The sequence below is a fragment of the Periplaneta americana genome, chromosome 14, assembly GCF_040183065.1.
Source record: "Periplaneta americana isolate PAMFEO1 chromosome 14, P.americana_PAMFEO1_priV1, whole genome shotgun sequence".
NCBI lineage: Eukaryota > Metazoa > Arthropoda > Insecta > Blattodea > Blattidae > Periplaneta > Periplaneta americana.
This window is the reverse complement of record NC_091130.1, coordinates 80,673,096-80,687,016: the sequence shown is the minus strand read 5'-3', so window position 1 is coordinate 80,687,016 and position 13,921 is coordinate 80,673,096. Positions and strand designations below refer to the sequence as shown.

The window sequence follows — 13,921 nt, the reverse complement described above, 5'->3', positions numbered from 1 at the left end:
CAGCTTACCTGTGGCAATCTTTCAGGGTGGTCCTCTCAAAATCAATACATTTAAGGAAAGGTTGAGAAGATTAGACTGAAAATGTAATTGTAGGTGCAGTGTAATTATCTAAGTTGTGTCATGTAATTAATTAAATTGATATGTAATTCATTAAGATGATATCTAATTAAGTTGATATGTAATTAATTAAGGTGATATGTAATTACTTAAGATGATGATAATTGGGTTTAACAGAAGTACTTAGGTTTACTTTTGCTTATTGTAGGCGTTATTATAGGATAGCTTTTATTTATAGGTTTATAGTTAGAATTAGATTTACGTTCATTTTATTTTATTTTTTTTAATTCCTACACTTATTGTAAATTTTATTCATATTTACTGTAATATTATTATTGTATAGTATATATCACTGCCACCAGGTGTATATCCAATTGTAGTGTTTAATAAATACATACATACATGCATGCATGCATACATACATACATACATACATACATACATACATACATACATACATACATACATACAACTGTAGTTTCATTCCCGAAATTGGTTGACATATTCTACGTAGTGACATATTCCTGATAATTACAGCATATTTTAAATTTTTAGGGAATATAAATCCTATATTTAGTTACGACTGCTTCTTGACACGAGCGGGCGGAGACTGCGCAGTGGCAGATAGTTGCATTACGTATTATGGCGTCACATTATAAACATCTTTCTGCGGTTAGTTGCCGGATAAGGGCTCGGACGCTTAACTTCCTCCTTTGTGGGGATGTCCCTGTTACGATTGCATCGGACAGACTGTGATTTTTTAACCTTAGTGATGCCTGAGGGGACATCTGATTCGCGCAGCTCGGCAACGCTTGCACTGTGACATGAGAGCTACGAACACAAAGTGCAAAGACAACGGTGTGATCGGGGACGTAAAAATGTCAGGCACCACTGACTGGGCGAGATATCCAGGTATTTAGAAAACTCTTCTTTGTTAATTAAATTACCACCGCCACCACCACCACCACCACCACCTGAATGAACATCAGCAGGCAATAACCCAATCAAATTCTTCCATTTCTTCTTCTTTGGCATCTTACTAATTTTCATCAGTAGGCTATCATCTTTATTATATGCTTCGTCTTCCGCATTTTGATTTTCGCCAACGTGATTAACATAGACGATCAACATCACTTCTTTCTGTTATTTTTCTCATTCTTCTGCATCTGAATAATTTTTGTTATTATTATTATTATTATTATTATTATTATTATTATTATTATTATTATTATTACTATTATTATATTCTTCCTGTAATTTTGCATTACCACCTTTACTAACATCATCATTATCATAACTATCTGTGCAGTAATCAAGTATATTATAAATACAGTGAAATGAGCGGGCCCAGGTTCAAATCCTGGGTGGAACAATTTACCTGGTTGAGGTTTTTCTGGGGTTTGCCCTCAATCCATTAAGAGCAAATACTGGGTAACTTTCCCCGCTGGACCCTGGACTCATTTCGCTAACATTATCATCTTAATTTTACTTCGACGGTAGATAATCTACGCATAAAATAAACCAATTAAAATCTATTACTAAAGCTTCCATATTATTATTTTAATTTTTTTATTTATGAGATTTATACAGTACAACCCATTAGCAATTCTATTTCTTCATTAAGTTGCTATCCCCCGTGTCTTCTTCGGTCAACCATCTATAACCCATACTTCTTCGTATCCATCCATTGTTCCTTAGGTTTCCCCGTCTTCTTTTTCCTCTGCTTGCCACTCCAACGTCATCTTTTGTATTCTATTACATGTCCAAAACCGTTTTAAATCTTCTTTTTAATGTCTCCAAGGCAATCATTAACATCCAAAATTTCTGTAATTTATGTGTTTCTTTATCCCTCCTTGATTTTCGAGACACTCTCCTCCAAAATTCCACCTCGTTTACTAATAATTGTCCTTGTTTTTATCTGCCTAATGTTCAAGTATCCGCTAATGAACTATAAATAAGTTTCCTTGTTTCATTCAAAATTATTATTATTATTATTATTATTATTATTATTATTATTATTATTATTATTATTTCTCAGTGAAACTTACAGCAGAGTCCGTATAGGCCAGTTTCTGTCAGATCCTTTTCCAATAATAATAATAATAATAATAATAATAATAATAATAATAATAATAATAATAATAATCTGTTGCGCTACAGCCCTTTCAGGGCTCACACCGACCAGTCGGCTGCTGGCCTCACATCTGCATGTAGATACAGGGGTGAACGATCATCCACCAGAATGGAAGTCTCCTGTGGTTAGCACGATAATCCTTCCAGCCGTTATAGCTGGCTTTCGTAACCGGATTTTGCTACCTATAGTAGTTCCCCAAGTGTATCACGATACTGGATGGACACAGGTCCCATTCACTGGCCAAAATTTCTTCCCCTCCTGAGGACTCGAACCAGCGCGTATTCCGTAATGCGAGTCCTAGACAGTATGTCTTAGAACACAACGCCACAACGCGGGACGAAAATAATGAAAGTAGGATAAAATACCATCAAATATTAGTTTTTAAATCATGCTTTTGACTGTCAGTGTAATACTCACCATCAGTGGTCAGTTGGGAATAAATAACTTTGTTCATTTGCTGAGAGACTTTGCGTAGCATTATTATTATTATTATTATTATTATTATTATTATTATTATTATTATTATTATTATTATTCATAGTGCTCTGCCCAAGGGCAACTCTTTCACTGCAAACCCAGCTTTCTCCTAACTTTCGTATTTTCTGCCGTCCTCTTTGTCTCCATGTCTTTCATCTGGTATCTTCTTCTGCCCCGAACTCTTCTTCCGTTCACCATTCCTTCCAGTGCATTCTTCAGCAGGCAGTTTATTCTCAGTCAGTGACCCAACTAATTCCTTTTTCTCTTCGTGATCAGTTTCAGCATCATTCTTTCTTCACCCACTCTTGCCAACGCAACTTCATTTCTTATATTATTATTATTATTATTATTATTATTATTATTATTATTATTATTATTATTATTATTATTATTATCATCTTTCATGAACACATCACAAACATTGGCCCATAATAATCATATTCTACTCTTCATAATAGTAGTCTAATAATAATAATAATAATAATAATAATAATAATAATAATAATAATAATAATAATAATCATAATAATAATTTATTATAAAAACTACACATTACCTATTACTGGTTGCTCGAAAGAAGAGCGGAAGGAATGTGAATTTAATGTGGGTGTTGATTATATTATTAGGGCTAGGAAGTTCGTACCAAAACATAGTTTTCAGGTTGAGTGCAGCCACGCGTATAGATCACGCCGGCTATATTGAGTAACTATCTTTTATGTACACTATATTCTGTTCACATAACTCACAGAATATCGGAAAGTGTGGATGGATGTCTTTCGTAACTGCGTTACAGAAATATGTACAGTAGAGAAGCAGTTTCATTACATACTAACGTTTGTAGTGGAGTTATGCAGTTCAGTGGGCGGTTTTTAAGATAGCAGAATTTAAATCTTCCTCTGAGAAAAAAATATTGGAAATTATGTAATGTGAAAATATAATCTGCAAAACGAATATTAGTTCAGATACACTGTGCTATTATATAGGTATATATTGGAATACATATCTTTGCATGGAGGGAAATATATACGACAGTCTACTAAATCCGACTCAAATAGATATAATTTTATTCTTTTTCGACCTACGTATAATATTGGTACCGGTACGGTATGTTTCAATATCCCTGCAAAGACTGCCTGCAACAATCAGTCTGCTGTAGTCCAGAAATATAGAAATGACTAACGGCGCGAGATGTGGAAGAATAATTATAGTTCAAATATAATTTTATATCGATCCGCAGAAGTCCCAACAGTCATTAAAACAGCGGTGACCAAAACTCGAGCTGCAGTGATTACATGCGACAGACAGCGTATGAAGTAAGGAGACGGAGGAAAGGTAGTTCGGATGAAAACTGCAACCAGTGGTGGTTCCTGTACTAACATCTTGATCAATCCCGCGGATAAAAATCTCAAGCTTTGCTTTATCATTAATGTCACTGCTGTCATCAAAATCCAGTGAATAATATACGATTTTTCGTGCTTCTTTGTTAACCTTCCTCTTGATATAATCAGGAATTTTCTAAATTCTTCTCTCGATATTTGGTCGAGAAATTCGTAGTTTTTCAAAATTAAAAACTTCTTATGAATAAGTTACTTCAGCTATTTTAATCATTACTCTTTTGAGAAATTCTGTTCTATTAAAAGGCTTTAGAGCACGAGATATTTCAAACCCCATTAGGTAGCTGACTTCCTTACATTTATTTATCTCATCTTTCCCTTCCTGGTTTTGTTTTAAAACATTTTAATTCCTAGCGTTTGACAGTTCGTTGGCACATAATACTGAATCAGTTTTTCTACAATACTATTATTAAATGAATAACTAATAAATAGTTACCCTCATCTAAAGATTAAGAAGATTAAAACTGAGATAAAACCTAATGACTTTATCCTTCTAGGGAGAATATCTATAAATATCAATATTCATGCACATACGGAAGAATTATAGAAACATATACTTAATGGCCAGTAATAATAATAATAATAATAATAATAATAATAATAATAATAATAATAATAATAATAATAATAATAATAATAACAATAATACATTATTCAGCATGGCAATTAATGTTTCTATATACTCCTAATTGAACCGTTGAGCAAAGTAAACATATTACATTTTGTCCAACAGAACAACAAAAAAGATCTTCTCATTCTTTACGAAACCACCTCTTATTGCTTGTAGAGACAGACTTTGTAGAGCTACATGATACCGCCACTGCTTGCCTTCAGTACACAGCAATGTACAGGAAACTCCTCGTACCCGTTTAAATGTCTGTGATTACACGATATAATCACGACAACCGTTTTGGTCACCGCTGCATTAAAGCAAACATGAAAAGTGTTCTTCAAACGAATTATGTGTCCAATGTGTTGTGCCATACACGAAAAGCACTATTATAGTCACAAAGCTGTTGTTCAGTTGTTAAGAAACACTGCATCATATTTTAGATTTGCCCAAGTTACGTCTTGTGAGGTAGAAAAATCTTTCCAGGGTACAAATATATATTTTTTGAACATAGAAGAGTATCTATATATTTTATATTCATATATGAGAACCTCGCCGTCTTCATTGAATAATCAATGACATGTAGTCATACATGTAGATATGCCGAGACCAGATGCCATTGTTCGGCCGGCACTGTGCATCGGATCTCGGCATAGCTTAGATGGAAAGAGCAGTCAACGAGCAAAGCTGAGAGGCCCTGGGTTCGATTCCCGATGCCGGAACGAATTTTTCTCCAATTATAGATATCTACATGTTGCACTACATATAGTTATTGATTATTCAATGAAGATAACGAGGTCCTCACATATGAATATGAAGTATGATTAAAAAAAACTGTTGTCGAAAATGGCCATAAAGTCATTTAAATTTACATTCCTGCATACTTAACTTATATGTTTAAAATGGGTAGTAGGCCATTGATGATACAAAGGAGGAGAGTTCGTCCGGCATCGTGACTCGGGTCTCGGCATAGCTCAGCTAGAAAGAGCATTCACCGCGTAAAGCAGGTCCTGGGTTCGATTTCCCATGCCGGAACGAATTTTTCTTCAATTATAGAGAAGAATATCTCTTTTGCTAAACTAAAATGTACTTTATTATTAATTATAACTGGGCTAGAAGCACATAATTATGTATTCTGTTCGTTATTCTTACTGTATATGTAAAGGGAAAATTACACTAGTCTGCGAATTTCAACTTCGTGTTTGTTGCCTAAACTAAGTAATGTGATTTTATATAATGTCGATGTGCTGAATCCGAATTTTCAATACGTTTGCTTCTATCACGTCAGGTTTGTTTGCAAAATCACTTTAAATGTATTTTATAATTACGTGAATTTCATCACTAACTTTTTCATTTCACTTTTTTATTTAAAATTCAAAAACAATATTTAAAAGACACAACTTGCTGAAATTATGTGTATGGTTGTTCATACATGTCACTAGAGTGTTTTTGCTTTGTTTTGTCTTGTTTAGTTCACTATTGGATGTATAAATTAGCACAATGTATCACACAAAAAATTACACCACTTGCTTCTTAGTTGAGAAAGTCCTCCTGTTCCTCTTTCTTTTATGTTTCTCTTCAGGTATTTCACGCTTTACCGTCCAACAATAATCACCAAGCATACTGATGCTCCCGCGTCCCTGGTACCTTCTTTCCAACCCCTGCAGATCCTTGTGAAATCGTTCATCTTACTCTTAGCTGAAAAATCCTAGATTTTCGGCGAAATAATCTAGCTGAGAAAACAGAAAATTTTGAACTCATGTTACAACCAAATTCCTTGTATGCTTCAAGCATGTTAGCCACAATGTTTCGGTAATTAGGATCCTTGTTGCCAAGAAATTTTAAAACAACTTCACAAAAAAAAAAATCCATGCTGATTTCTCCTTTTCATCTATACTGTTTTTAAATGCTGCACCAGACATTCTCGTACTTAAAACAACCTCCTTCCTTATTTAAAGCTTTTACAAGCTGTTTCATTAAGCCAAGCTTGAAGTGGAGAGATGGCAGCACAACTTTAGAAGAACTCACAAGGCTCTGGCGCACAACATTCTTACAACCGACTTCCAAATTTTGTCGAGGTGGCCAGTCTTCCCATAGTCCAGTGATCAACTCGTGCCCTACTATTCCACAGGCAAAGAATGCTTGGAAATTTGGTAAAACCAGATTATTGACCCAGGAACATAGTAAGAACTTTGTAATCATCACAAACTTGCCACTAGTGTTCTTATAGTCTAGTCGCAACAACAGCAGTTGCAAATTTGTGTATGATTTTTTTAGGATCACTGAATAGGCAACGGGCACTGAACCAAAAGTGTTTCCGTTATGAAAATGGTACGTGATAGGAACTTTTTGGCCTTGAATTTGATTTCAGCATGCTAAAGATACCCTAAAAACATTAAAACTTTGGAGGCAGGAATTTCATCGCAGACTAGTGTTATTTTATATTGAAAGTTAAGAATATTCTAATTGTCAATTATTGTATTTTTATATAATATCATTTGTTCAATTTGTTTCTTATTATAAGGCCATGAGCCATTGGCATAAAGACAAGTATGATTGCTATCCGGCTGCACATGTTTGTTGTACTGGTTTGTTGACGGTGAGAACTGCGTTACTACTGTTCATTCGGTAGATGTATAGACCAAGCTCACACAACTTAATAGTTTCGGTACGAACTTCTTACCTCTGGTTAGTATAAACGTCGCTCAGATAAGCATCCCAGAAGCCAAGTTATTACTCGTGCCGAAAACATTTGTAATAATATAGGCTGAATATGTAAATTAAAAGATATTAATTATTTTTATAAAATTACTATTAATTTACTTAATCTAGTACATTATTGTAACTAACAGCTTAACTTCTCACTTCCTAAGCACATGAACAATGACCAGAAACTGATCTGTATATTTTTCAATAATAGTATCGCTACTGTGTCCCATAATGTAAGCAATTCATAACATTCACGTTCCTGCCTCTGTCGCCTCATCTCCCGCTCTTCATTTCGTGAATAACAAATACAACAAAATGCACAAGTTTTGGAGTTGCCATTAATTCAAGTCAATAAATTTTCAGTGAAACTGCTGAATGTGGAAGTCCAGACGCATCACAAAGTTGTCGTGGATGATGATGACGAATTATCCTCATATCATCAGGAAACCCGCAAGGAAATCACACGCAACGCTATGATATGCGCCTTGATGACAATCGTTTTTCTAGCGAGCTCCAGTTTCGCCGTCGTCATGGTCATGCAAAGATATCAACACAAGGAGGCCTTGGGGTTTGTGGATGACACTTCCTTCACGACGGAGAGTAAGTTGCACTACATATGTTACACACACTGGTGTGGGTTAAGTTCAAGGTGATTACTGACTGGCTTCTGAGAAATGTTTATGATTTCTACTCATAAGGATTTGCAGAAATACAGAATAAATCATTATTAATGTTGCGATTTATCACAGTTTTTATATCTGCAATTTTTAAAGATACTGTTTTATACCAGCAAATTTATTTTTCTCTTTCGGATCAGTTTCAACATTATTCTTTCTTCGCCCATCCTTTCTAGGACAATTTCGTTTCTTATTCTGACTGTCCATTTCACACGCTCCGTATCCATATTTCAAATGCTTCGTCGTAATGTCCATTTTTCTACCCCCCACAATGCCACAATCCAAACGAAGCACTTCATTAGTCTCTTCTTTACTTCTTTTTCCAGAGGTCCGCAGAAGGCGCTCCTTTTTGTATTAAAAGCTTCCTTTGCCATTGTTATCCTCCTTTTGACTTCCTGGCAGCAGCTCATGTTGCTGTTTATAGTACACCCCAAGTATTTGAAGCCGTCCACATGTTCCACTCCCTCATTTAGAATATGCAAGTTTATCTTCTTTATTTTTCTTCCGACAACCATGGTCTTCGTCTTGTTTGCATTTATCTCAATCCCATACTGCTCACAGATGTCATTTAGCTCTAGTAGCATATCTCTTAGTATGGTCTCCTCTTTTGCTAACAACGCCAAATCATCAGCAATTCTTATGCATTTCATCTGCATCAGACATTCTGTCTCGGACAGGACGGTGTTGTCTCGGACCGTTCTAAGTAACGGTGTTTACACATATTCTTATGAGGCTGCAGCATACTGTATCGGACATTGTCTCGGACAGGACGATTTTGTCTGGGACCGTTCGATGTGACGGTGATTACACATATTCTTATGAGGCTGCAACATATTGCATCGGACATTCGTCAGAGCAACCTCATAAGAATGCTTGTAAACACCGTCACATCAGACAAAATGTTCGATGCAGTATGTTGCCGGCCTAAGAAGTATATATATATATATATATATATATATATATATATATATATATATATATATATATAGTTGATTATTTAACGACGCTCTATCAACTACTAGGTTATTTAGCGTCGATGAGATTGGCGATAGCGAGATGTTATTTGGCCAGATGAGGCCGAGGATTCGCCATAGATTACCTGGCACCCAACCAGGTAATCAGCCCGAACGGAGATCCGAACCCGCGCCTGAGCGCAACTTCAGATCGGCAGGCAAACGCCTTAATCGACTGAGCCACGCCTGCCTAAGTAGGGCAGAAGGATGCGTTATATACAATGAATGAAAATAACATTGAGCATCTACTATGACGTTGAAGAACAAGTACTTATGTTTCGGAAGACATTAATTTTAGGACTTATGTTTATTAGACTTTGTTTTCGTATTCTGATGAATGCTACCACCTCTCAAATATTGAATGTCGTTAGCACTCTGTAATACAGTAATATACATTTTCATCTAATAATAATCCAGATGCAACAGTGTTCATGAGTGAGATAGTTATATACAATAGAAGTAATTTAATACAGTTATATGAACACTTTTTAATGATTGAATAAAATTAATAAAATCGGTTAAAAACCAAACATGTTTCGGAGGAATGCTCCTCCATCTTCAGTGGTAGTACCACGACGCTGGTACAGATGTTTGACCGCGTAACGTAGCTTAAGGAAGACTCTTCCTGTACCAGCGTCGTGGTACTACCACTGAAGATGGAGGAGCAGTCCTCCGAAACATGTTTGGTTTTTAACCGATTTTATTAATTTTATTCAATCATTAAAAAGTGTTCATATAACTGTATTAAATTATTTCTATTGTATATAATACTCTTCTAAATGGAAAGAGCCGATGTGCTTCAACTGCTACATAAGTAGCTACATACGCTTTGACGTCAAATGGTTGATTTGTTGTTGTTGTTGTTTTTTTTTTTTTTTGCAGGTGAGAACACATCAGAACTATCACTACTTGAGCTTCCTGGGGGCCACTACATTTTTTCTAAAAGTGACTGGAGAGGCGCTGAGGCACTTGTCAAGCGCCCTCTGCTCCACCCCACCCCAATCGTCGTCATCTCTAACACCAACACTCCCAAATGCTTAAATTTCGACGTCTGTTCCGCGAGGATGAGATCGATACAGAACTACCACATGGGAAGAGCCAAAAAATTTGTGGACATTGGCTACAATTTCTTAATCGGCGGTGACGGGAATGTGTACGAGGGCAGGGGATGGGACACGGCCAGCTTCCACCGGAATCCTGCAGGAGTGCTTGGCATTTCGTTCATAGGAGACTACAGAGAGAAAGATTTTTTGACAGATGGACAGACAGAAGCAGCGCAACAGCTCATAGTTTTCGGAGTAAACATGGGCAAACTTTCACCTTCTTATGCACTGATAGGACACAACCAGACATTCAATACAGACAGCCCAGGAGAAAACATCGTAAAAATCATCCAAAAATGGGCAAATTGGTCTCCTGACTTGATAATAATGTAGCAACACTGTCACGTGAATTTATATTTAAGTTACAATATCGCTATTTACCTGAGTTCAAAATCATGTAACAAAATTATCCGAATTCAATAATAATTATGTAACATACCATTTATGTGAGTTTGGAATTACCTGAGTTCAAGAATTGTGTGACAACACTGTCACCTTTAGTTCATTGACAGCAAACATCCGAGTTCGTAGGCACTTTAAATCTCAACTTATAAAACCAGACGCATCCCCTCCAATAAAATTAGTAGAGGGGTCTCGCCCCTCCAAATAATTATAAGAGAGTTTCCTTATGTTAGAAATGTAATTAATTTCTTCGAAATAAACTCGAGTCATGAGTTCCAGTCATTACCCTGAGACAATGCCGGTGGCCTCCAAAGGAAGACATTTCTGTGGCTTATAACTTTGTAATTTAAGCAGAAATACACCATCGACTGAGCTGTGATTAAACATAGCAAAACTAAGGACATTGTTAAGTCACTATGTAATTGGAAGATGAACAGCAGCCTGACAGGTCATTTCCCAGGAAGAGATCCAAAGCCACTTTGATGCAATGTCACGACGTATAGCAGCTCTGATTGCAGCTCGTGCAGGTTTCACAAAATACTGATGTACTCATCTGTATTCATATGTATTAGTCTCAAACGTTCATCATTTGTGTACATCAATATTAGTAATGTGTAAAATAAATTTGATTCAGTTCTCATGATTCCTTCATGGTGTTGCAATTTTCACAGACAGTAGTGTATATTCGTCGAATCTCAGTGAGTATAAAATTCCTTTTACAATTTTCTGCAGTGAGATAAAAAAACATGGTATTGGAAGTTTACCAAATTTTCAGCCTGGCTTCAGCACTACGAAATCTTGAAAAAGATCTTTAAAGCATGATGTTGGAGTACGGTACATAATTCACTGCCGAATATTTATCGCACTAAATATTGCAGAGAAAAAAGTGACAACTTTTTCGCCTGTTAAAGGAGCTTGCAATTCAAAATGAACATAGGCCTATATATTAAATTATATGCCATAGTGAGCATATATCGCTGTTAAAATCTGTCACGGGTGTCTTGCCTGCTGTGTGCCAGTGCCTGTCTTGTTTCTAATCATGTCGAAAAGGCTTCTAGGACGATACGTCCACAGCAGTACGTCCATCAGACAACAAACATTTCGTCCACCAAAATATTTGTCCATTAATATTTCGGTTACAAATTATTGTGTCCATAATTTTTTCCCAATTTTTCTTGGTCCACTAGTTTCTGTGCCAACTAAATATTTTTTCCTCGAATATTTTGTTCATTTTTGGGTAACAAGTACTTCTAATTTGCAATTTAAAAAGAACGATTGCTATGGAAATGTATTTAATTATTTATTTTTGTAGCATAATAATGTTCATTTGACCACTTCTATAGTGTAGGGGTCAGCATGCTGGTCTCTTACGCAGAGGTCCTGGGTTCGATTTCCGGTCGGATTGAATTTCCTGGTTGAGGTTTTTCAGGGTTTTTCCTCAACCGTAAGGCAAATGCCAGGAAATTTGGGCCCCACAACATCCCTGAAAATCACCGGCCTCATTCATCATCGAAATCATATTCATAACAAATCAGTAATATATATATATATATATATATATATATATATATATATATATATATATATATATATATATATATAGTCGCCATCTAGTTCACAACAATAGAACCAGTCTCAACAATAGTACACAGGCCTTGGGATTTCAACCAAAGATATATGGTTCATTGGTTCAGTATTACATTTTTAAGTATAAACATTTATAATGGCTTATATGAAAAGAACCGTATGAGGGCGAGACATGCTAGTCCACAACAATTATATTTACCACTTTTATTCACACAGTAGAAATGCTATGGCGCTGTGAAGAAAAGAGAAATATGCTATGCCCATTGCATAACCTATCGGTTATGCAACGGGCATAGCAACGGGCATCATACTGCTAGCATAGCTACGTATTACGAAAGAAGGAGAGCACACTCATTTATGCAAATGGACTATCAGGAATATTGGACGTAGTGTACTGGACAAGACAATAAAATGGACAACTTAATAAAGAGGACAACGATAAATGTAGGACATAATAAAATGTGGACCAAACTTTCAGAGGACAAAATAGCACAATGGACATTTAAACTGTGGACGAAATAATAGTGGACATAAAACACCAGGGGTGCTATTCATAGACATTTTGCTAGCCCGGGCTACGAGCGTGCTAAACAGGATTCATATCATATCATATCGCTGACACTGGTTTATGAATACGAAAAACGTTAGTTCGCTGATCATCCACCGAAAGCCCGCGCTAAGAATGTCTATGAATACGGCCCTATAGGACGAAAAAATATAGTGAACAGAACATCAAAGGGACGTACGAAACAGTGGACGAGATATCCGTTGACATAGCATCTGGGAACCGTCGAAAAGATGTGTGTTCGGTTGCAGTATAAACTCCACCACAGATAAGAATGTATCCTTCCATAAATTCCCTTAATAGAGAGAAATCTCTAGTTCGAATCAAACAGTGGGAAAAGAAAATTAGCCATGTATAAAATTGTTGTGTGATTACCGACTCCAATCTTCGATTCTAACAGTTAAAAAGTTCTTGGAAGATGTGAAGGACACTAAAAATTATTTTGACACACGAAAACTATAATCATTTCATAGCGTTGCTCTCAAATATAAACCTAAAGCCTTGGGTTTTCTGAACCGACGCATCCGAGGTGCGAGGCCGGCGCTGCAAAGACTCTGCGAGGCTTGTGGTTCCCCAGGCTGCGAGTTCGCGTGGTGGATCAGTTGCTAACGTAGGTTGTGTCCGGCTTTCCCCTTCAGAATTCTCTGAAGTTCCTCCAGTGTAACAGCGAAACTCGGAAACAAGTGGCCAGCAGGCTTGGAGCTAACACATTCATTTTTTCTCAGCCCCAAATTCCCTTGCAAGGACGCGTTTTCGCGTACCTTTTAATTGTTTCTCCTCCTATTTCCCCACTGACACTGACAATGGATCTCGCCACTTGTTTGCTGCCTTTGAAAGAGGAAGCTAATGCATGTACGTATGTTTAGTCAGTCTGAAAACTGATTGAAACCTCATAAGTGGCACCAATAAGGCATCGTTCATGAGGAAACTGAGCCAGGAGATAATGGGTTAGGATGGCCAGTTCCATTTCCTCTCCATTGCATACATCACATACGAGTAGTATACTAATCAGACTTGAGATGTATGCAACAATCAACAATTTGTTCTTCCTCTGATACATTTCGTCATGTAAGATGTACTGCCTGATAATAATAGATGAATCAGCCAGAATCTCAGTCATAGGTACGTACATTCACGACATGATAATACAGATATAATTTAGCAATAACACATATTCGGACATGAACAACAAT

The 13,921-nt window shown here is 36.4% G+C and overlaps 1 protein-coding gene across 1 annotated transcript; it reads left to right on the top strand.

The window, feature by feature from the left end:
• The first annotated feature begins 734 nt into the window (after positions 1–734).
• LOC138713503 (peptidoglycan-recognition protein SC2-like) lies at positions 735–11,219 on the top strand. Its single transcript, XM_069845669.1, has 3 exons — positions 735–969; positions 7,745–7,981; positions 9,954–11,219. Exons 1-3 carry the CDS (start codon positions 882–884, stop codon positions 10,505–10,507), a joined length of 879 nt encoding a protein of 292 aa, XP_069701770.1. The 5' UTR covers positions 735–881; the 3' UTR covers positions 10,508–11,219.
• The last annotated feature ends 2,702 nt before the right edge of the window (positions 11,220–13,921 follow it).

Excerpts from the sequence above, each read along its gene's own strand:
- LOC138713503 (XM_069845669.1), top strand. The coding sequence starts at position 882 with ATGAGAGCTACGAACACAAAGTGCAAAGACAACGGTGTGATCGGGGAC. Across the intron at positions 970-7,744 it reads TGACTGGGCGAGATATCCAG|TGAAACTGCTGAATGTGGAA; the intron begins GTATTTAGAAAA and ends ATAAATTTTCAG. Across the intron at positions 7,982-9,953 it reads CACTTCCTTCACGACGGAGA|GTGAGAACACATCAGAACTA; the intron begins GTAAGTTGCACT and ends TTTTTTTTGCAG.